Source organism: Podarcis erhardii (genome assembly GCF_964252035.2).
Source record: "Podarcis erhardii genome assembly, chromosome: 2".
Lineage (NCBI taxonomy): Eukaryota > Metazoa > Chordata > Lepidosauria > Squamata > Lacertidae > Podarcis > Podarcis erhardii.
The window spans coordinates 56924398-56949606 of NC_138498.1; the positions used below are offsets into that span (position 1 = coordinate 56924398).

At 40.9% G+C, this 25209-nt stretch overlaps 1 protein-coding gene across 4 annotated transcripts; it reads left to right on the plus strand.

Moving 5' to 3' along the window:
- The first annotated feature begins 13305 nt into the window (after positions 1 to 13305).
- LOC309334412 (uncharacterized protein) lies at positions 13306 to 20840 on the plus strand. Of its 4 annotated transcripts, none has more exons than XM_081848618.1 (5): positions 13306 to 13582; positions 14619 to 14835; positions 16230 to 16292; positions 17991 to 18119; positions 19127 to 20840. In XM_081848618.1, exons 2-5 carry the CDS (start codon positions 14677 to 14679, stop codon positions 19229 to 19231), a joined length of 456 nt encoding a protein of 151 aa, XP_081704744.1. In that variant the 5' UTR covers positions 13306 to 13582; positions 14619 to 14676; the 3' UTR covers positions 19232 to 20840. The 4 variants fall into 4 exon arrangements, 2 of the variants coding, with proteins under 2 accessions (XP_081704744.1, XP_081704745.1); XM_081848619.1 differs by having other exon boundaries at positions 13306 to 13574; XR_014153081.1 differs by lacking the exon at positions 14619 to 14835 and having other exon boundaries at positions 13310 to 13574.
- The last annotated feature ends 4369 nt before the right edge of the window (positions 20841 to 25209 follow it).

The following is a 25209-nucleotide window of genomic DNA, read 5'->3' on the forward strand; positions in this document are numbered from 1 at the left end:
TAGGTGGTGATGGGACGTGTTTTGGTTTAGAGGGTAAAGACTGAGAAATCCTTTAGACTGAAGTTGCAGCATGCATTCTACATCAAGTGCCCACCACCTGATTATTTTCCCCAGCACTTGCATCAGTTACTAACACTACTCGTTCTCCCCACCTGATGCCATTTCTAGTCTGAGTGGACATTGTGATCTCTCACTCTTTCTACTGTTGAATCTTTCATCCCCCTTACATTAGGTTGCGATGACTTTCAGTGAGAACAGTTGCTGTTGGATAGCTGTGGCAGACTGAACTGAAAAATGAAATCCTGTGACATTATTATAGAAGGGGCTATCATAAATAGTCTTAAATGTAGTATCGTGAACAAAACATGCTAGGTTTTTCTTGCATTCGTGAACCTAAATCATCTGGCCACACTGGTTTTTGGATAAAGCAGCTGAGTCTGGGAACGTTTTAGAAAGCCACCTTGGGCTTCATCCCTTCAGTGTTTCAGTGGAGGAACAATAAATGTTGTGGAGGATGTCATGAACTGCTCCATTGTCAATTACCAAGTGATGATTTACAGGGTGTTTACGCAATGGTAGTGTCAGCAGGTTGGTGCATTCTTACCCTCTCTTTAGTTGTACAGTGGTACCTCCTTTAGGGTCCATTTTGTCCACGGCAAACCCGGAACAGGTTACTAAGCTAAATTGCGCTTCGTGCATGCGCGGAGTGGCGCTTTGTCGAGCGTCCCTTTCGTCAAGCATCTGGGGCTCCGGAACAGATCCTGGACACAAAAGGAGGTACGACTGTACTTGTTTTGAGTTTAAAAGAAATAAAAGTTTTTCCTTGTTCATCATTCCAGATATTTAGTTGGCACCAGGTTATTTTTCCAATCTCTTATTTATGAAATGGTGCCACTACCATACACAATATTATGTGTTAATATTGTTTCTTTTGTAACTAAGTATATTGTGTGACAACTGCTGGAGATATCTGTTACTGTATGTATTTTGTAAGTCTTTAAATTAAACATGACACTAACTGTGCGACTTGTATTCTGAAAAATGTGTTGGTTGTTGTGAAATACTCTGATGCTCAAAATAATAATAATAATTTGTCATAACAGGATTTGCGATTGGCACTCTTGAGTCTTACTGATTGTGCTAAATTGCTATAGGCTGTATTGCTCACACACACATGAAAACTACTGACAATTTCAGCTAAATGTCAGCTGTAGGAAAAAATTAGTATGAATATGGAACGCAAACTTGTATTAAAAAAATGGAAATGGGGAAAGACGAGTTTTTTGTTCATAGTTTGGTTCAACCCACTTATATAGGCATAAGGATTGGAGCTGATTTGATTCTTTTCATACATAATGTATTCCTAACTCTCTGCTGGATTAGGAATAGATCAGTGGTGTCATTTCTAATCCATACATTGTTGTAATGGTCATTGCCAAAGGAAGGAATCTCCACCCAAATGCTCACCTGTCTGATAGCCCACAGGTGAGTGACTCCACAATTGTGGTGTTATCAGAAGACGCACATTGGGCATGCAAATTGTGTCTGAAATACAGTGTGACTGCATCATCTAATGAAGAAATGTGATAGTTACAATCGACCAATTGGAATGCCAATGCATACATTGACCTTTGATTACTGCTGGAACATTTGTCTTTCTCTTGACTAGCTTTAGTTTTGGAGATTTAAAATTCCTGCTTGTCAAGAGGTAGGCAAATTTCAAATGTTGTCCCTTAAAAGTAAGTTTTAGGAGGATCCTGGCAGACTTGACTCTTCAGTTTTTAAAATAACATTTTGCCGTAGTTGTGGGCACTGTTTTTATATAGCTTGTAGCCAGTTTGGGCCAGTTCTTTAGTCTTAAAATGCTAACAAGTCTAAAATAGCACACAGGTTTTGTTTTGTTTTTCTCAAAAGTGGCATTCCAGGTTAGACACAGCCTTAGGACCGTTTTGAACAAAGGAGCAAGAGACTCTTAACAGGAGCTTCAGTGAAAGTTCACAGTACAGTGCTTCATAGTCCTTTGTTGACTCATGCAATGCAAGTCCAACCTTGCTTGTGCACACACAGATGCCTCTCCAGCAGAGCAGTCGTCTTAATTTAGGAAAATTGGCCCAAAGCCTTTAATTTTTTCCTTAGTTTCAGGGTCAGCATCTGAAATGGTGTCTGCATGGGTTTTGTGGAGTCGTTTTCTTTAATGACTTAACCGGTTCCTGGACCACAAGAATAGGAGGAGATGTCTCGCTCCATGCCTTTGGAATTAGTTACCCTGTGTTCTTTACCATTCTAGCAACTGCTTATTAGTCCATGCCATCAAGTCTGTATATAAGGGCGTAAATACCAGATGTAAAATTGGTCCCTATTTATTGTTTCGCTAACTTTTTTGAGAGTTACAATTTCTGGTTGCATTGTGTACAAAGTGTGTTCCTTATGTTGTATATAGTGACACAATGTCTTGACATTGAGCATGTTGATGCCTAGAAATAAAAGAATTGGATTCCCAACATATTTGTGCAGTCTCTCTCTCTGCCAATTCACACATCACAGTGAGCCATAGCTAATATCTTACAATGAATGAGCAGAATGCTATCATTTCACTCCTCCCCTAGCAAGAGTGGAAGCAACAAGTTTTGGTTTGCATTTTATCCAAATTGGGTATTGTGGTCTGGAAGCCAAAAACAAACCTTTGATTCAGAGAATAATAATGATGGTGATGATGATGATGATGTATTATTTGTATGCCACCCATCTGACTGGGTTGTGATTTTGTTGAGGTTTTAAATTCATCAGTTCTGTGGGGAAATGCTTCAGTAGATAAACACATATAGGATAGTAGGCTCTCAAAGGCACAAGGAAAGGTTATATACATGTTGTCCAGATCCCTGATTATTATCTTCTAAAGCAACTATTCTATTCTCAACTTAAGAATGGAAAGCGAAATACTGGTGGACAACAAAAGAGGTTTAAAGATGCCTCAAGGCAAATCTTTACAAATATAGTATGAGCACTGACAACTGGGAAACACTGGCCTGCAAGCGCTCCAATTGGAGAACAGCGTTTACCTAAGATGTCATGGACTTTGAAGAAACATGAATCCACAGTCACGGACTCACTGTTAAGACCGTTTTCATGGAAGACAATCTTACTCTTACTTGCCAAAGAGAAGAGAGATATACCATATACATGGGGGAAAGTTACAAAAAGCAGGGGAACTACCCCTTAGTGAAAGGCAGCTTCTTAAGGGTTGTGCTTTGCTGGGAAGGAACAAGGTGGTAGTGATCAACACATTCACCGTAACCCATTAATCACACACCAACATCAGCACAACTGGATGCCTTCATCTGTCCCAGCTGCAACTATGCGTGTCTCTCCTATACCAGTTTCTACAGCCACAGCAGGCGCTGTGACTCCAATGATTTGACGTTACCCCCAAAGTCACACTTTTCCAGATGGATGTGATCTTCCCGGGACCTGCTGAGAAAGGGCAGGTAATGAATTTATTATTATTATTATTATTATTAGTAGTAGTAGTAGTAGTAGTAGTATTAAACCAAATTACTCTATTTCTTTTTTTAAATAATATTTATTCAGCTTTTAAAGATTACAAAGAGAAAAAAAGAAAAACAAGAAAAACAAGAAAATACAGAAAAAATGCAAGCAATTAAAAATAAAAAACACAGATCAAACCTTTACATAACTTTGTTTCCTTTGCTTATTTCCTTGACCTCACACCTCCCTTTTTTGTATTCTAGTTCAATTAGATATTTCAGCAAATCCTTTCCAGCTTTGTTTTTATCCTATTAATTTATCTTAATATACTGTAATTTTACATTCTCGTCTTTCACCAATTAACAAATCCATTTTTACCTAATCCTTTATATCATTTCTGCTAAAAGCACATTACTTCATTCCAACATCCTTCTAACATTCCTTAATTTTGCAATGTTTCTCTAGATAAACTTTCCCACCCGGGAAGAATGGCAGATGAAAGTGATTGACTATATGGAACTGGCGGAAATGACTGGCAGAATCCGAGACCAAGGTGAAGAGTCAGTGGAAGAAGATTGGAACAAATTATTCTATTTCTATCTTTTCTCATATATTGGATTACCTGACTTAATGGTATGTATTTGTGTGCCTGTTTTATAGTAAGCCACTTTGAGGGTTTGGTCAGACATAAATGATGATTTAGAAAATTTAAACACAAATATATAATCAGTATGGATTTCTCTCATGCTAATATTGCTTTTTCATCTCTACAATAAAAAGCAAAAACTGGAGTAAGTGTGTGCATGAACCGTATGAGGTTTAGTATTTCTGTTTCCGTCATAGAAATGAAAATGGCCAAACGTGGGGAAGCAGAGATGCAGACTATGATTTGGGACACAAATAGGGGTAAAGGTGTCTGTCATTTTATTTCTTGTTTGATCTTGGTGTTATCAAGAAAAAGGGTTAAGGGGTAGAAGTGCCACTTCAGAAAGGGGGAGAGATAACAGATTTTTATCACCATGACGGTACCAAAACTGCTAACATGAAGCAGAGGAAATGGTTATGATTATGTGAGTGGAGCAAATTCATAGGAACCATTGGAGAGGCATTCTCAGAATTTGCACCAAACTGCAGTGGGGGTGTAACAGCCCTGTCAAAGGAAGAATTGAAGAATCATCTGCTAGTTTACAGGGGGTGGAAAATCAAAGAAAAGATGAATTCATTCCAAAATGGTATTTCATTATTCAGCAACATAGTATAACTCCACAACCACTGTGGTGAAAGGACGGAAGAGGCATAAAGGAGAAGAGAACAGTGCCAGAACACAAATGAGTAAAAATATTAATAATAATGGGGGGGGGGGGGGCAAAGCCTCAAAACAATGCTGGGGTATGAAGTACTATGTGCGCCCCATTTCTCTGAACAATGAGACTTAGGACTCATCCACACTGTCATTTAATTAGGATAGGGAGCTAATAATAATAAAAGAAGAGGAAGAGGAAGAGGAGGAGGAAGAAGAAGAAGAAGAAGAAGAAGAAGTTTATTATTTATACCCCGCCTATCTGACTGGGTTTCCCCAGCCACTCTGGGTGGCTCCCAACATAATATTAAAAAGAGGATAAAACATTAAAAGCTTCCTGTACCTCCATTAATTCACCACTGTCCATATGACGTTCCCCTTCAGTCGCTGCCTTCCCATACTCTGCCTTTCCTTAATGTAGATTTTCTCAATCAGGGATACTCTGTAAAGGGGAAATTAGGAGAAAATTGGGATTGAGCAAGGGGAAAGTATAGGAAGGCAGAGATTTGGAGAACATCATATGGACAATGGAGAATTACGGTAATGGAGGTACAGGAAGCTTTGTAACCACATTAAACAACAGCAGGAATGAACCATCAAACTATTCCTCTGAAATGTGGTTTATTTACAAAAGTACAAGTAGATTGTAAGTAAAGGTAAAGGACCCCTGGATGGTTAAGTCCAGTCAAAGGCGACTATGGGGTTGTGGTGCTCATCTAAGGCCGAGGGAGCTGGCGTTTGTACAAAGACAGCTTTCCGGGTCATGTGGCCAATATGACTAAACCGCTACTGGCGCAATGGAACAACGTGACGGAAACCAAAGCACATGGAAACACCGTTTACCTTCCTGCCGCAGCAGTACCTATTTATCTACTTGCACCGGTGTGCTTTCAAACTGCTAGGTTGGCAGGAGCAGGGACAGAGCAACAGGGGCTCACCACCGCCGTGTGGATTCAAACCACTGACCTTCTGATCACTGACCTTAACACTCAGCGTTACCAGAGGATAGGTACATTGGAGAATTCTGATGAAAACGGGACCAGAAATTGCTAATGTTCACACATTCATCCAACATCCAGAATGGAATGGAAATCAATCCAGCAAATACAGTTTGTATGATTATGTACTATTCCCCCTCCATTTGCATTGCATTTCCTTGGCAATGAAATGAATGGGGTGCAATAATGTAATTCAATTTTAATTTATGTGATATACGTAGGTTATATAGTTTCACCACAGCAGATGGCAGAATAAATAATGTAGGTTTTGGTGGGAGTCAAACTGCAGCATAATGGAAACTGTTGCATGAATACAGGGCAGAATGGAAAACGACATTACATCCCAGGGGTGATGGAAATCTTTCATCCCAGGGGTGATCATGAAATCACTCTCTAAGAGTTAAAGAGATGCATCTACCATCTATCCTGGACCATTTACAGTAATTTCCCTTTTCAAAAGAAAAAAGAGGGGAAGAGATGTTAGGTCTTGCTTGGCCAATGGAAGCCACATTCCATCCTCAACACATTTCATTTTACACCTTCTGCAGGTATAAACAAATGTAACTTCTTGGAGTGCTTCATTCTTGAGTCATGCCAGTTGAAGTAGTCCAACACAGGATCAGACCATATATCCACAAACAGTTTTTAGAAGCCAGCCAGGGCACCAGTGAGGTTAACTGAATAATGCCTTTTGCGGACATTGTCGTATGCCCGGTCTCCAATCAGAGGGAATATTGTAAGCATGTTCAGCTGCATGTGATTGCAGTCCTCCTTCAGGTCTCCCTATTCGTTGTGGAGATGGTGGGAGCCAGGCTTGTGTGACTCTGTTGCCTTCTTCATGGGCAGTGGTTGAGTTTTCAGCTGGCATCTGAAGAAGCCTATAGAAGTTTGATGTTTACCTATTTCATAAAAATATATATACTGTTCGATTGTAGAAAGGCAATCAAAGCAGTTTACACTGATTGTTCGTTGCAATCAACCACCTACAGAAGACATTTAGACAGGCACCTACAATCCTGATAGTTTGCCACCTGCTGAAAACAGATTTGTTTCACCAAGCATGTTCAGAGAATTAATTTGATTTCCTGTTGGTCATTCGTTCCTTAACTTATGATGTCAGAGTTTTATGATATTTTAATGATTTTATTGTACAACACCTTGATAGTTCTTTAAAATGAGCTGGAAGTTTTTATAATTTTTTTAAAATAATTAAAATAAATTAATATTCTCTGTGTGGAAGGCATTATTTCACTTTGTTGGTTCTTTTGAGATAATTAGTGTGGTTGCTGGAGATGCTCTTGATTCAGAGGGTTGAACTATAGAGAATGTTTCTTTTGGAGTGTTTTGAATGTCAAGTATTAAAAAGGAAAGAGAATTTCTGAATCAATGTAATTTTAAGCCCTGAATTTAGCGGTTTTATAGATGCTCCCCTTTTAACAGGCAATGTTTTACTTCTGTTGTGAAAGTGAAACACATAATTAAGGTTTCTCCCCCTATACTCCCACCCCCCAAATTTAATACTTTACAATTGCTTCTATATTCCTGACATGGCAGCTCCAGGTGGGCACCCCAGTTGCTATGTCTAGCAGGTCTGGGAATGTGGTTCCACGTTTCTGTAAAGGCCTGTCAGGCTGGGGGGTGGGGGAGAGAGCTTACAAGTGCCGCCCACATTTTTATCGAGTATTTTCTTTTTCTTTAGAACAGCTCTCTTCTATATGCTTCTAATTCTTTAGAATATGTTCATCCTGAGTGTTTTTAAAATTCTCAGCTTGGCTCATGCCATGTTACCAAGGAAGGAGGAAGCTGAACGTTCAACTAACTCTCTTTCGTCATTCACTTAGCAGTTGTTACAGCTATTGTCACATTTCCCCACTAAAAATAAGTGTCTATTAATTTTTCAGCATCTGATTAGTATTTACTCTGACATCACTAGAGGTATGCAATGCCTTTTAGATTGGCGTAGGATTGTTGAGAGGCTGGAGGCTGACAGCAACTATGATTCTATTCTGAGCTAAAAATCACTATTTAATCCGCACAATGTCATTGTGGTTACTGGTAGCTTCCAGTTTGCATCATCCAACCACAGTCTAGACCCAGAAGACAACAGAAGGAATAAGAGTAAAGTTATTAACTGACTTTTTAACTGTTCTTGGTTTCAACATCGTTTTATGCATATAATATAACAGGAACTCGGCATAGATTTTTGTTAATTATTTTATTGATTTTTCTTGGTAAATCTGTACACAGATTGCTTGGGTTTGGGGGTGGGTAGGTGGGGGAATATTTATTTATTTCAACATCAAGTAGTGCCAGCGATTAACTCAAACTCAGGGCAGTTCACAAATAATAATAAAAATTGCAACAAAAGATTGTAAACTAAGCAGTACTTATGTATTCCTACCCTGCCTTTTATATCATAGCATCCAACTAAAGGGAACCCAACTGCAGTATGTTTCAATGGGGGCAAGTGAAGAGATGTTTCTAGAGTTATTTATTTTATTTTATTTTTATTTTCTTTAATTCATTCATTCATTTGGCATATTAGTCACTTGTTACCTGAAGGCAGGGGTCGTCAACATTTTTGGACCAATGGGCACATTTCAAATTATGAAGGTGCCAGCCACAGAATGGCTGCTGGGTGTTTCTGTGGTATATCAGAAAATGGCTGTGGAGAGGCGGACATGTCATAACACAAAAATTATAGAGAGTACAATGATGGTAAAGCTGTTCCATAACTGTACAGTGGTACCTCAGGTTAAGTACTTAATTCGTTCCGGAGGTCCGTTCTTAACCTGAAACTGTTCTTAACCTGAAGCACCACTTCAGCTAATGGGGCCTCCTGTTGCTGCCGCGCCGCCGGAGCACGATTTCTGTTCTTATCCTGAAGCAAAGTTCTTAACCTAAAACACTATCTCTGGGTTAGTGGAGTCTGTAACCTGAAGCATATGTAACCTGAAGCATATGTAACCCGAGGTACCACTGTATTTCCATACAAGAAAATTCTTAACCTGTTGAATTTCTGCCTGCCGTATTGCTGTCAAAGGTACAAAACCCAGCTTCCCCCAATAGTAACCATAAAGCAAAGCCTAGGCTGCCATTCTGTACCAAATTAGCTAGGAGTAAGGCCCTTTAAGCATAAAGACTTACCGTAACTCTGAATAGGCATGTATACCATTGTACTGTAACTTAATTACCGTATTTTTCGTCCTATAGGGCGCACCGGCCCATAGGACGCACCTCGGTTTTTTTTGGGGGGGGGGAATGAATAAAAAAAAATTATTTCCCCCCCAACCGCGGCTGCCGCCCCAAGCCTTGCGCACACCTGCCCAAAGCACGGGGCACCCTCCGGAGGGCTCCGCGTGCTTCGGGCTACAGGCTGCCGCCCCAAGCCTCGCGCGCCCAGTGGGACCTCCTGCCGGGCGCGCAAGGCTTGCACACACTCGTCCGAAGCACGGGGAGCCCTCTGGAGGGCTCTGCGTGCTTTAGGCGGCAGGCTGCCGCCCCAAGCCTCGTGCGCCCGGCGGGACCTCCCGCCGGGCACGCAAGGCTTGCAGATAGCTTCCTGAAGCCTGGAGAACGAGAGGGGTCAGTGCGCACCGATGCCTCTCGCTCTCCAGGCTTCAGCAAAAGCCTGCATTCGCCCCATAGGACGCACACACATTTCCCCTTCATTTTGTGTTGGGACAAATAATAATAATAATCACATATACGCTCATGGGATCTGAACTATTTGTGATGGACCAGGAAGGAAACCTTGGAATCATAGTGGATAGTTCAATAAAGATGTCAGCCCAATGTGCGATGGCCGAGAAAAAGGCAAATTCCATGCTACGGATCATTAGGAAAGGATCATTGAAATAAAACTACCACTATCATAATGCCATTCTCCAAACCTATGGTACGACTTCATTTGGAATACCGTGTACCGTTCTTGAGGTAGCTTCACCACAAAAAGGATACTGTAGAGTTGGAAAAGTTTCAGAAAAGGGCAAACCATCAAGGTGATGGAGCGGCTCCTTTATGAAAAAAGCTTGCAGTATTCGGGACTTTTTAGTTTAGAGAAAATATAAGCAAGAGGTGACACGGCAGAAATTCATAAAATTAAGCATGCCTTGTAGAAATGTTTGTATGCCTCTCTCGCACCACTAGAACTCATGGGCCTCCAAAGAAGCTGAATGTTAGAAGATACAAGGCAGATAAAGAAAGCACTTCTTAGACTATGGAACTTCCACAGGAGACAGTGAGGGCCACCAACTTGGGATGGCTTTAAAAGAGTATTCGGCAAATTCATGAAGAGGGCTATCAAAAGTTACTAGCCATGATGACTATCCTCCATCTCCACAGTTAGAGGCACTAAGGCTTCTGAATATCCTACAAGCATCATCTGAAGCACTTCTTTGTGTGCCCTGGACACAATGCTGACCAGCGCCTCCATGAACAGCTGAGAGTTCAAAATGGCCCCCAGGCTGCACACCTGGTCCTTTAGGGCCACAGTTACCCCATTCAGAACCAGGGAGTCATCCACACCTGCCTGCCCCCTGTCCCCCAGAAACAGAACTTCTGTCTTGTCGGGATGTGACCTCAATCCGTTAACCACCCTCCAAACACCTCCAGACACTCACACAGGACGCTCACCGCCTCCAGTGATTATGATTCAAACTAGAGGAAGAACTGGCACCCACAGCAAGTTTATCAAGATATGAGTACCTGTACCTCATTTTTTTTTTACCAAAAAAAGAGAGTTGATTAACTCAGTAGGTGGCAATGGGGACCATGCTGTAGGGGACAAGTCAGTATCATTAGTCCCCATGTTTCCTGAGGAGGAAAGGTGAGAGGCGATTTATGAAATAAATGCTTAACTGTTGTCACCTACTATGCTCTTTTTATTAATCTACATCACTGGGTTGTCACATACAGACTGGAAAAATATATATGTAGCTGGAACAATTACAGTGGTACCTCGGGTTAAGTACTTAATTCGTTCTGGAGGTCCGTTCTTAACCTGAAACTGGTTTTAACCTGAAGCACCACTTTAGCTAATGGGGCCTCCCACTGCTGCTACGCCGCCGCTGCGCAATTTCTGTTCTCATCCTGAAGCAAAGTTCTTAACCCAAGGTACTATTTCTGGGTTAGCAGAGTCTGTAACCTGAAGCGTATGTAACCCGAGGTACCACTGTACTTCCTAGTCCTGAACATTGTTCAGCAGTTTGCATAAGCTGCAGTCGAGAATCCACAAACATCACTAAGGACCTCATTCCAGAGGACTTGACAAAACCCTGGGACATGATGTTTTAATTTCAGGGCTATTCTAAGACTTGAGAGGCCTCTTGGCAAGAGTCACCTCCTCTGCTAATGAGCATCCCTGATTGATTTACCCAGCAGAAGTGACTGTGCTCCTTTGACCAATGACACTATAACTGGCACCAGACAACTGCCATTTTAACTTCCCACAATGCCCCAATGTATTGTTGCTTGGGAGCACTGCAGGAAATTAAAATGACAACCACTAATGGTGTCAAGCACTGGGAAGACATGTTTCAAAGAGAGAGAAAGGGGGGACGCCGTTATAAAAATGAGGAAGGGGAAAAAGAAACCTTGTTTAATAATAATAATAATAATTTATGATTTCTACCCCGCCCATCTGGCTGGATTTCCCCAGCCACTCTGGGCGGCTTTCAACAGAATATTAAAAACAGAATAAAACTTCAAACATCAAAAACTTCCCTAAACAGGGCTACCTTCAGATGTCTTCTAAAAGTTGGATAGTTCAAAACTTCAAACATAAAATACTTCCCTAAACAGGGCTACCTTCAGATGTCTTCTAAAAGTTGGATAGTTGTTTATTTTCTTGACATCTGATGGGAGGGCATTCCACAGGGCGGGCGCCACTACTGAGAAGGCCCTCTGCCTGGTTCCCTTAACTTCACTTCTCGCAGTGAGGGAACCACCAGAAGACGCTTGGAACTGGACCTCAGTGTCCGGGGTGAACAATGGGGGTGGAGATGCTCCTTCGGGTATACTGTTTAAAAATAAAAAGGTGGGGGAATAAAGACCCTGTTTAACTGCATATGATTTTAAAAAATAAATAAATGAAGTAACTGTGCATACAGTGCTACCTGGATGACCTCATTATAAGGAAGCTTCCTATGCTCCCCCTACTTCAGAAGCAGAGAAGAGACTTTGAAGGACATTCTGCTGAGATCTAGATGTTGCTGCCACCTGTAACTCCTAAAACCAGTGGTCTCCTTCTACAAAGGTCCTTCTACAATGTAAAGCATCAATGGATTCTGTGGGTCTGTTTCTGTTGCTATTTCTATTTTATCTCATTAATAGTTGGCTTGGATGGAATTTCCTTGAGTTTTTACACAAGGAATTTGCCGACTTGTTCTTCTGATTTCCAGTACGCCGGGCACATGCATGCCATGAGATAACCAGCATGCTGGACATTACGAACCTAATTTTATTACAAGAGCAAGTCATGAGCAAAAGGTGTTTTATATAACTGTCCAGTTTGTCTTTCCCACTGCTTAATCTCCATATGCATCAAAACTTTGAGTCTCTTCCTACTATTAATTAAGGCTTGTGAGATTATTTTACGCCATAAGTATGATTTCAATACATCCCATTAGTAGAGGCTGTGCTATTTCAATAAATTACTGTATGGCTGAGAGAAAAATGGCGTCCTAAGTAGGAAGGAACTGAGTCTCCACTGGTGAGGCGAGTCATTTCAAAGTGGCTGTAGCACTAAACTCACTGGGGCATGATCCAAAATGAGAACTGGTGCAGTCATAAATCTTATGATCTTTGACAAAGTGGAGTAAATACTAAGAAACAGTGTAGCCTCCAGCAGTTCTTACATACACAGGACACGGGTGGTGCTGTGGTCTAAACCACTGCGTCTCTTGGGCCTGGCAATCAAAAGGTCTGAATCCCCGTGATGAGGTGAGCTCCCATTGCTCTGTCCCAGCACCTGCCAACCTAGCAGTTCGGAAGCACTCCAGTAGGTAAATAGGTACCGCTGTGGTGGAAAGGTAAACAGCATTTCCATGAGCTCTGATTTCCGTCATGGTGTTCCATTGTGCCAGAAGCGGTTTAGTCATGCTCGCCAAATGACCGGGAAAGCTGACTGTGGACAAACACCAGCTCCCTCAGCCTGAAAGCGAGATGAGCGCCGCAACCCCATAGTCGCCTTTGTCTGGACTTAACCATCCAGGGGTCCTTTACCTTTACCTTTTGTTTACATACACAGCAAAGAGGGAGCAAACAACAATAGTTCGAAAACTTTAAAAAAACAACAACAGTAAAAAACATAGTTGCCAACAGGCATGGAAAAATAAAAGGTCTGCACCCATTAAAAACTAGTCCATTGCCAACAGATGGTCCAGGATGTTTTGCTACTAGAGGCAAAATAGAAAATGGATGAGGGAATGAGCGGTGCGCTCCCCCAAGGTCAAATCTGCTGCCCCTCCCAACTGCCTGATGACTGCCACCTTGAGGCCACTGCCTCATAATGCCTCATGGGTTGGCTAGCCCTGCCACTGCCACAGAGAAGACGTTTTCTTCACCCACCTCACACCATGAGGCAGTTGGGGATGGTGGTAGATAAGGGATCCAATTTTAAAATCCAGGCAGTCAAATGTGGGGAGAAATGATTTACGGGTGTCCTGTCCCCAAGCAACTTGGGGCTTTGAAGATTAATACTAGCACTCTGAACTAGACCAGGAAACTGGAATACAGAAAAAAACTTATTTCTAGAGTGTACAAGTTATTACTAGAATGGGAGACAAAAGGTGAACTGGTAAATAAGCTATTGGGCGAGGGGTATAGAACATAATATAGAATTCAGTGCACATGAGAAATTATGGAAGAAAGACTTAAAATTTATAGCATGTTACAATTTTATGAAAATTATCAGTAGTATCTGAAGCCTAGTAAATTAGCAAAGATGTATAAGTCAGAATCAGATATTTGTTGGAAATGTAAAGAGAAAGAAGGTACTTTCTATCATATGTGGTGGACATGCAAAATGGCTAAGGGCTTCTGGGAGATGATACACAATGAAATGAAGAGGGGGGGGAGGCCCTTTGTAAAAAGCTTTTCTTTTAGGAATTGTTTCAGATGTACCTAGAGATCCGGGGCGGGGGGGGGGGGGAATTCCTTTAAAAAAAGGGAAAAATGAAAGGAAAATCTTTTCATGTATGCAACTACAGCAGCCCAAATGGTATATGTTCAGAAATGGAAGGAGGGTAAACACCCACAAAGCAGGAATGGCAGATGAAACTGATGGACTATGCAGAAATGGTAAGTTTAATTAGTAGAATAAGAGACCAGGAAGAAAGAGACTTTCAGGAACACTGGAAAAGATTTGAAATATTTAGAATATTTGAAAAACTATTGTAAACCAATTAAAACTGATTAGAGTAAATTCAGAAGTATAATGCAAACTGAGATAAAAAGGGGGGAAAGAACATGAAATAACTAGAATATGCAGTGGTAAAGGTTAAATAAAATGAAACATGGAACAGGGGGAAGGGAAGTCAAGGTGAAATGTATGGTTTGTATTTTGGTGACTGTAAATGTGTAAATTTTGTAAAATTGGGGGGGAAAATAGGGAACCACCTGGACATTCTAATTTGGGCCGAAAGCATAGATAATCCTGTACAAGATGAAGTCCTATCAGATATAACTTGATAGGATTTCCATTGAATAGCAACAATTGCTCATTATGACCATGATGTCAAGATTGATGTGGTTTTGCGATTTTGAGGAGGGTGGAGATTCTGCACATACTGACAGCTATCTTTTTTTCCGTTGTTACACATATAAATATTCAGCTTGCAAAGGAGCAACAAGCAGTAAGGATTGCTGTAGTGCCTAATAATCAAAAGGACGATGCCCGTGTTTCTGAAAGCAATCCTGGCAATCTGCTTGTTGGTAGATATTGTCTCTACCACTCCATTAAGACAACCAGAACTGATGGATGATAGAAAATTTAAAATATATGTTGCAAAGTTAAACACCAGCCTTGGTCCAGCATGTGAGAGCTTAAAGGTAAGTCAAATATCATATTTGTTTTTATTGTCATGTCATTATGTATTGTGGCCAATTTATTGCTCATTGAACAATCACAAAGAAGGCAAGGAGGATGTTTTGGTATTAAACCAACTTCCGTTGGCAAAATGTGCTAACTTTTCTCTCTCTCTCAAAATGTGCTAAGAAGAAGAAGAAGAAAAAGGGTTGTACTTTTTTACACAACATAAATGGTTCAATAGGATGTATCACTTTACTCAATATTCAGATTCATTCCTTGGAAGCATCAGTGTTTTATCTTTCTAGGAAACCTTTAACAGCAGCATGTTGATGATGCTACTGATTCAGAATCTTTACCATGATTGCCACTTTAAAAAAGAAATATATTATTATTTTGCAAGTGTATAGGTACTAGACAAAATCTTCATTACATTATTAATTCTAAACCACACCAGAACTTTCCTTTCATTCAACAATGATTTCAGTAATTATTCATTGATGCATGCTACTTTGAGCACTTTGCAGAAAGGTAGGATAGAAAGTGTAAAAGTAAGTAACTATTGGATAAAAATTGTGCTGCTGAAAGCTTAAGATATTTGCGAGTTGCTGTTAGTGGACCGGGCTAGTATCTAATCTAGAATCATAAGCATTAATATAAGCAGAAACCAGTAACAATTATTTAGTGAATATGCTCTCAGAACAATGAGACAACAAGGAAACCACAGAGTAATCTCCTTTCTTTGTAAAATCTAGAACTGAAATTACAGGTCACACATTCTGCTCTGCCCAGGGACCAGAATCCAGAGATATGATGCTGAAGTCCATGGCTCTACAGTGTATCTTAGAGCAACTGGCACAATATACATGATACTGGCCAACCTATTACCCCTTTAACCATGTTCCCTCATGCTGGTAGGCTTCTGTGCATGAAATATATAGGAACAAGCTGCCTGTAATAGATTGTTTTCACAAATGGATTCAGGTTTCTTCTATATGAGGGCAAATGTGTTCCCCTCACTCAGTTCAGCTTGCATGGTTTACAGTTTTAGGCTTTTAAAAAAAGTCTTCCTGAAGTCCTTTGCAGAACATCATTTTTTCAGGAACACCCAGCCTGGTATCTTTGACAAACCTACAAATGAGCCATGATGCTGGCAATTGGTTGTCCCCAACATCTGGTAATCACACATACGCTGCCTTTGGAGGTGAAGACTTCATGTTGAATTACTGTAGCCATTGAGAAACTCCTTCTCATTGAATCAGTCTAGTCCATGTTTGAAGAAGACCAGCATGCACTTCCTTCCTCTAAAATGGAAATGAGAGTGGGTGCAGGAAACAGCCCAAGGTCTAGCCAGCGAGTCAGGACTCGCTTGCCAAAGTTTCCTTCCTTAACCAATTTATTGCCTTTTGTTTTACAGAATTCATCTTGTGGTAATGAAGAAATAAGAAAGATTCACTTTGAACATAATGCTGAGAAAATTGTAAGTGAAAAGTTTATGTCCTTAACCCAAAATGTATAGCTTGAAAGTGTTTAGCAGCAAAAACCGAGCTGTTTGGGGCATGTGGTGGGTGGGCTGAACGGACATTTAGAAAATCTTCTGTATTTATATGGCTACTTTATTGAGGAGTGTCCACAGTTGGCATCAAGCCATTCTTTATTCATTATTTTGAAATGCTACAGATTGCTGTCCATATAGTCAAAACGTTTGTTGCTATGGCAGGGCAGTGGAAGGGACACGAAATTATCAGGTTGCAAAAAAGCAATTCCACTGAAAAAGTTCTCAACACTTGGGAATTGCAACACAGTTTCTCAGTACAGGATAAAATATAAATTATGCACTGGAGAAAATTGCATTTTTTTCATAAATATCAATATATTACTTTTTATTTAATAATAAATAAAAATTGCTTTCCTCAGTTATAAAGGTTTTTGGATGCGCTGCTTCTCAGCCTGCTACTTCATTTGATTCAGGCAGGTCTCTTCACAATACGTGATATGGTTCAGGCTCATAGAACTTTAAACCACTATGAAAAATGTGGTTGCAGAAATTTACAAACTATGTAATGCCTTGTTAGGGACCTGGGTGGCACTGTGGGTTAAACCACAGAGCCTCAGACTTGCCGATCAGAAGGTTGGCAGCTCGAATCCCTGTGACGGGGTAAGCTCCCGTTGCTCGGTCTCTGCTCCTGCCAACCTACCAGTTCGAAAGGTTTCCTGCTTGGCAGGGGGTTGGACTTGATGGCCCTTTTGGTCTCTTCCAACTCTATGATTCTATGATTCTATGAAAGCACATCAAAGTGCAAGTAGATAAATAGGTACCACTCCGGTGGGTAGGTAAACGGTGTTTCCGTGCGCTGCTCTGGTTCGCCAGAAGTGGCTTAGTCATGCTGGCCACATGACCCGGAAGCTTACGCCGGCTCCCTCAGCCAATAAAGCGAGATGAGCACCACGACCCCAGAGTCGGTCACAACTGGATCTAATGGTCAGGGGCCCCTTTACCTTTACCTAATGCCTTGTTATGACCAACCAGTGGTATGTAGGAAAGGAGCCTTGCTTCTGCAAGTGTTGAGGCCTTCTCATTAAATCTTTAAGCCTGTCTCAGTCTGGAGTACAAGGAAGTACTTAGTTGGGAGAGAAACAGCAGAATCCTTGCCATGTCTATTCACAAGTTACGTAGTCCTACTGAATTCATTAGGCTTTACCCCACTGTAAGTGTGGTTAGAATTGCAGCCTAAAGCTGTATTGTCATACACTCTTGCCTTGAAGTAAGTCCTACTGAACTCAGGAGGGCTTACTTCTTAGAAGGCATGGTTAGGATTTCAGTCTTACAATCTTGGAAGTGACATCCTTCTAGAAAGACATGTGCTTTTTTGGGAATATTGTTATTACACTTCAAATAACATGTTAAAAGACACACATGATTTTTGTAATTATGTATGCCATGCAAGTAGCTGACCAAGGGGAAACCACCAGGGATTGATCCGCTATAGCATGAAACATAAATAAATTAGATTATACATAATTATAACAAGTAACTTGAGTCTTGAGAACATTATCTCCCTAAACAAGTAGTTCAGTTAAAAAAAGTATTGTGTCAAGTAAGAAATATGAACAAACCTTGTACTCAGTATGTATTGAAGTAGTCATTCTACATTCAACTTTGAACTTTTCTCAACAGTGTCAAACTTACAAAAACGTATTTTTGGATGTCCACTGTGCCCTCGATAAAGTTGCAAAAAGCAGTCCAACTGAATGCAACAAAACTGTGTCTAAGATCCAGTTACACCCAGAGCTGTTTGACAACCAAGTGAGTATTCTCTGAACATATATATTTCCCATCAGTGAGAATCTTGTGAAAATCCAATCTTATTCGCTGACTCAGATCTTATCAGATGTGCGGAAAATCTGAAGAGAGATTTGCTTAACCAAACTTTGATCCAGCAGGTCAGATAGGCCTTTTGCAAGGCACAGCCACAGAATGATGAGAGAAGCTCTCAGACCTGTGAGAATTAATCAGTACTTAAATACGATCAGAATATGGGCCAAGAAAATGTGTGGATGAGCCTGTGGTAGAGAGAAAGTTTGCCCCTGCCCCTTTCAGACACTATTGGGGAGGGATTCCAGTATGGGATATTGTCAGGGAACTGCCATCGGAGCCAAGGGTGGCGCTGAGGCTCCCTAATGATGATGCTGGAGAGGGAACCAGCAAAGGGAGAGAGGACGCTTCCGCTGGGGAAGGAGATAGAGGTGACACCAGGGAGAAAGGGGAGTCTGAGGGAGCTGCGGAGAGAAGGCTCCAGTACTCTTCCAGTGGAACCAGCGGGGAGAGCACAGAACCTCCTCTGGGGACGCCCACTCTGCGCAGACAGCTTTCGCGCAGAGAAGGGAGACGACGATTGGGTGTGAAAGAACTCTTATGTTGGAAGAAATTCAGGAAACGCCCACTGACGGATTCTTCCAGTGATTGAGACAGTCATGGTGTACTGACTGTCCAGCCTGGGGGAAAAAGTTTTGTCCAAACTACTCAGCCTGGAGCAGTTTGCGCTTTACGCACAAGCAACCCCACACCCCATTACAGATATATTTTTACAAGCATATTTATAAATTGCTTTATCTTGACCTAAGAGATCAGCTCTAATCATCTGTCTCTAAAACAATACTACTACTACTACTACTACTACTACTAATAATAATAATAATCTTCTGAATGAGCCAAAATTCGTTCAGGCCTACTTCTACAAATTACCGTTTTGGTAGCTTTGTACTGTTGGCGCTGTGCAGCCATATCAACTCTCCTTTTGTCTCCCTTTAAAGACCAGCTGCACTTTACCAAACGATGATGACATGCTAATGAAGGAATTCTGCCTCAGACTACAAAACTACGTCAGCCACTTATATGCCAACTGTGCGAAGAGCTAAAAGTGTACATCATAAGGAGTAAGAAGATGTTTGTTTCATAGGAAACCATGGCATCTGACATTGTCCTGGAAACCAACACTTCATTTGTGTTTGTTATTCTTAATGTCTGCTATCGAAAGGGTTAAAGCAATAATTAATTTCTCCAGCCAGGAAAAAAAGAAAATCAATAATAATACAAACTACCCACATCAGTGAGCTCAAAGACCCTTGAGCGTCATCATATGTATTTGGAGGCTGCTACCGTGGGCAAAGATTTGAGGACCAAAATCAAATCCACACCATTCGTTTAAAGTCCATGGCTTTCTTCCAAAGAATCCTGGGAACTGTAGTTTGGTAATGGGGCAGGGAGTTGTCGCTTTGTGGTGGGTAAACTACAGTTCCCAAGATTATTTGGGGTCACAAAAGAACATCTCCTTAAAAAATGACTGGAACAAAGAACAGACCCTCCAAGTGCCCTATTTTCCAGGGACATTCCTGATTTAGAGAAGCCATCTCGGTTTCTGATTTGATCCCAGAATGTCCTGCTTTTCCTTAAGACATCCCTATTTTAATTGGAGAAGTGTCGGAAGATATGGAGTCATCCGACCCCCAAACTGTATGAAAGCAACCCTGTACTATATAGGAAAGTTTTCTTAATGTTTCATGTATTATTATATGTTGGAAGCTAGCCCAGAGTGACTGGGGCAACCCAGTAAGATGTGTTGGGTATAAAATTATCATTCTTGAATGGGACGTCCCTATTTTCATCAGAGAAATGTTGGAGGAGGGTATGAAAGAAGAAGAAGCTCTCTCGAAGTCTGGTTGTGCCCAAGTGTGGCAGCAGCAGCCTTTAAGTGCCCATCTAGGAACTGAAGGTGGAAACAGGTTGAACCAGAAGCAAAAAATTTAAGGCAAATATAGTACAGTACAGCAATATTCCTCCCTCTTATCCCACAGGAGAGTCCATGGATTTAGGGCATTTTCATATGAGACACTTTTTCAGACTGCATGCACACCGTGCATTTCAGTCAGATGGCTTCCCCAAAGAATCCTGGGAATTGTAGTTTGTTAAAAGTGCTCTGTGCGGGTTGCATTTTCTATCAAGGCATGCCTTAACATCAGCAGGGAATCCATTTTTATTTTATTTCTTAAATTTGTTGTTATATAGTTGCAACTGATGACTTTTTACCAAGCAGTAGTTTAACATGGTGTGCGTGTATGTCACTGCTGTCTGATTTGTTCTGTCAAGTCCGACAGAAAATGTCAGCATAAATCTTGGTCAGATGTGTTGTAAAATGGTTGTCTGCATCTATCCATCCATTCATAAAGATGGAGGGGTGTGTGAAAGCACTGAAATAGAGTTTATTTCCTCTTAGCAGTTTCATGACATTGGGTTGAACTTATTTATTTCTGTTCTATTTAACATATTTAATATTTTATATTATAAATATTTTCTTATCAAGATTAGAAAACAAACCTGTGATTAAGTGTTACAATAAATGAGATATTTTGTTGAAATTAGTAACCATAAGAGTTATGACCATTATTTAATATTTAAAACCATAGTTATATATTTTCTTGTTTGTAGTTATGTAATTGGTACTGTTATTGTTTTCATAAACTTTCCTCATTTTGTACTGAAGAATAATTTTATACATGTTTGTACTGCAATTGCATTTATTCTGTATTTAAATTGATATAGATTTCTTATGTGCTGTTTTTATATTAAGTTAATAATGAAAATATTTAAGTTACCGAACACACAATAAAATTTTGAGCAAGAGTGAAGTGTTTTCCTTTGATTTTAAGAAGACTTGGATCGAGTCATTTGTGAAGCGGTATGAATTGGGCTTGACATTACACTTTATTGGGTAAAGCTGAACCAGCAACAAGGATTACAAACCCAATAAATTTGTTCACCTCACACTTTTCAGTGCATTTGCTCATCACTTTCCTAAGCACAAAAATATGTATTTTTAAAAGATTTATTGTGCTAGGGTGATGGAGTGCTTTAATTCACTGTAATTGTGCACACTTAAAATTTGAGTATTCTTTTTACTAAAACGAGCCCAGGAAGGGAAATATATCTACACTAATACAAATAAGACTTCTAGAAACAGTTTAAAACAACCTTTTAAAACAGCTTAAAGCTCTTCAAAGCAATCACCTGCTCTGCAACTAAGTACTATGCACTTGAATCCCTCGCACAAAATTGTGACACTCTGGAGAATGGTCACATTAAGCCTTGGCCTAATCGTCCTCAGTATTCCCATTTGTACAGTGAGATGGAGGGTGGACTGTGTTTTACAAGGCCTTCTGTGTGCTTAATTCTGTAAATACGTACGTCAAATTCGTGAACATTTGTTTCTGCTTGTGGCACATTCCTAATTGCACTGGACTCAACTTGCCATTCTCCACTAGCCACCCTGGTCTCACCTCTGGGCCATTGCCAGGCTTCACCTCAAGCCCCACTCCTGATAGCAACACTTTGTCAAAAACACTAATAAACAATTAAAGAGAAGAAGAATTGCACTAGTATTGCCCTGAATGGATGAGTGGGTGTCTATCAGTGTGTGGAAATGCTGGGATGGTGAGAAGAGTTGGACTCACCAGCGCCACCTAGCTGCTCTTTTCCTCTTGAGCTAGCTTTGACATTCAGCACCAAACAGTTATAGAGTAATCCATCTGCGCTCTCTCACTCTCTCTTTTGTTCTCGCTCTCTCTTTTGTTCTCTCTCCCCCTCCCTCCAGTAATAATAATAATAATAATAATAATAATAATAATAATAATAATAATAATAATATCACCCTCAACATGTTTTCTAATTGCCTTGTAAGTCGGAACTGTCTTATAAACAAATGTCACCACTCCCAGTCTTGTCATAACTCGGACAACTGCTGTTGTCGCAGGAACACCCCCCCCCCCATCATTCAGTTTCTACAAACTTCACACACACACTACATATGCCACGCTTCTGTTATAAATTCATAGAAAAGCAACCATGCATCGGATTTGCACTGTTCCACTTTTATTTTACTCCATGAAGGAAGGACTACAAAATGGGGAAGGTTTGATACAGGGCAGCCATAATCCCTTGAGCATACCAGCACATACACAGGAGCCCTGCCCAGTTGCTATGCCGACCCTGATGGTCCTAGACAGAAGACCATCAAGATCACAAAGAACTTGCATATGGGAGTGGATTCAGCACTGACTGGAACAAAGGACAATAATCAGCTCTTCCCTCTGGGGGCAGGAAACTACAAATTCCCCTCTGTCACCTGGAAAGTACTCATGGGGAGGGGGAAAGGGGGAACCAGCCAGGTGACAGGACACTCAGGTTACCACCGCAACTCCTCCCTCAACCCCTCCTTTCTGTGATGAAGGTGTGATGTATCTGAGGGGTGGTCTTAGGTTACACCCCTTCTGTGATGTATGTATGATGGTTCTGGGGGTGGTCTTGATCTACAGGGTGGCAATTTCAAAAGTCTTTATAAGGCCTTGCACACCATTTTTCTGGGTCCTTCCTCTCTCCTGCAAGTGAGGGGAGCACCCTGTTGCAACAGTTCAATAAAGGCCAAGCCTACAAGCTGCTGTTTTGCTCCAAGTTATCCTGGTTGGTGTCTTTGTTTTTGTCCAAGGGAGCCCTCGGATTTTTCCGTTAACACTGTCTCTCTCCTAACAAAAGTCTTTCTCATTCTCTCTTTCAGTTAGTGAGAGTACTGACGTGCCTGTCCAATGCCTTATCTTGATGGCTTATAAGGAAAGCCCACCACCCTTATTACTTTACTTTCTTATGCTGCAGTCTTACCCAAAGCCCACATCCCTTCTCATGACATAACACATTCCTAAACACACTTAACTTCTTAAAGGACACTTGAAGGAGTAATAATAACAACACAGGTTCAGGTTTCTCTGCAGTCCTTGCATAGCCTACAATTGCCACGCAAATGTTGGGACCTTTGCAAAAATGCTTAAGCCATCACGGCTTCTCACTTTGTCATACAGAGTCCCAGGACTGGTACACACCAGGGCGAGCTGGGGAAGGGGAAGGAGAGATTGGTGTAGGAAGTACTCACAGAGTGACGGAGGATGGTGAGGCAATGGGACACAAGAACCAGAGGAGCAGGACCCATCTCTAGGGACAGAGAAGCCCCTGTCTCCTCAAACACAGCAGGCTCTGAGGCATAGGGAGAAGAAAGCTGGCCAGGTGGGGCTCGCTAGCTCTGAGAGGAGGTGTGTGATTCCTTAGCTGGAGTAGGCTCAGAACAGGTGAGGCTCACTTGCCTCATCAAGCCCACATGCTGCAATCAGCATGCAGAGTACACAAGGGCAGCGGAGCTGAGGTGCTGTGTCTGCTCAACTACTTGGATACTTCAGGATCTCTGAGGGACTGTGCTTTGGTTTGGACTTTGGCCATGTGGATGGACTCCGGACATACCTGTCATACTGTCTTGCTGCCAGGTAGGCCAGGGATTTGGGACAGGTGTGCAGGTGATTCAACCAGGATTCACCACAGCAGCAGAATGCTGCAGTTGCTTACACAGTCCTAATTTGCTCAGAAGTTTGAAACACTTAAGAAAAAGGGAAGCTTGTGTATCCTTGAACTCAAAAGCTTATATGTCCCTGGTGCCCAAAACAAACATTGGCGTACCTCATATCATACACCTGTGCAATTGCAACAATAATAGTCACATACTATAGTCTATATATATACACACACAACCCTATAGTTAGTTGTATTATTGATTTGGTGTTTTCTTTTGCCCTCAGGCTTCCCTTGCACGCAGTACATAAATTCAAAGACTTCTGTGTTTAAAATGCCGCAGTTTTGTGTGTTTACTCTAATAACTTTGGTACCTGAGCAGGAGAAAATGTCCAAGCAGTGATACTGATGTAGAATAGAGTGTCCCCATTTGCACCTGAGGAATGTTGGAGGGTGAGGCCTGGCACAAAGTATCTGAGGGTTAAGTTGTCAGATACCACTCTCTCATTGTAATATCTCTTTCGCATTTCCCTTGCGGGGGCCAGGCTTCTGTCATACTCGTGGGCCAAGTCCAGCTGCAATCACAATTGCAAATAAGGACCCTCCCGTGTAGAAGTTCCTGAATGGGGCTTGAAGAAGAGCTTAGTGATGGTGCAGAAGTAGACATACAGTAGGTGGCTGGTGGATAATGGGAAGTCAGGGATAGTGCAATTTAAGATGTTCCACGTGCAGAAACAAACATTCATGAGATAGACCAGATATCTATGGAATTAAGAATGTGAAGGTCATTGTAAAAAGTACTCTTTCCCAACGCTCCGTACAAATGGTAATAATGAGAGTGAGTAAGTTAAGGCTTAATGTAATCATTCTATGGGTATCTCCAGAGTCCAGGCTGTCACTATTTTGCAGGAGGGATTCAAGTAGGCAATAAACCTTATTTGAAACTTGTATTACTATTGATATGTTTGCCTCCCTGGGCGCCTTGAAGTGAATGCAATACTGGAATTTTAGGTGAAAGTGAATTAAAGCACTCTATCTCCCTAGCACAATGAATTGACCTAAAAAGCAAAGGCTGGTGTGAGGTGAACTAATTGATTTAGTTTGTGATCTTTGTTACAGGTTCAGATTGCCCAACGGAGTGTAATGTCAAATGGAAATGTATACTGTTTCAAAAATGACTCTATTCAAGCTTTATGGAGATATTTTCATAAATATAAAGGGAAAACAATCAAGGGAAAACAGGAGTCTTGCTTGATATTTTATTGTGCGTTTTGTTACTGAAACATTTTAATTCTCAACTTAATATATAAAAGGCACATAAGAAAACCATATTAGTTTAAATATAGTATTAATTTAATTGTAATACAAACATGTATAAAATAATTATATAGTACCAACTTAGTAACAGTGTCAATAATATAACTAAAAAGAATACAATATGTAACTTTAACTATAACTTTAAATATTAAATAATGGCCACAACTTAAAAGTCTTACTGTTACTAATTTCAATA

Coding starts and splice junctions, on each gene's coding strand:
- LOC309334412 (XM_081848618.1), top strand. CDS start 14,677: ATGCCCGTGTTTCTGAAAGCAATCCTGGCAATCTGCTTGTTGGTAGAT. Junction 14,836..16,229: donor CAGCATGTGAGAGCTTAAAG/GTAAGTCAAATA, acceptor TTTGTTTTACAG/AATTCATCTTGTGGTAATGA. Junction 16,293..17,990: donor AACATAATGCTGAGAAAATT/GTAAGTGAAAAG, acceptor TTTTCTCAACAG/TGTCAAACTTACAAAAACGT.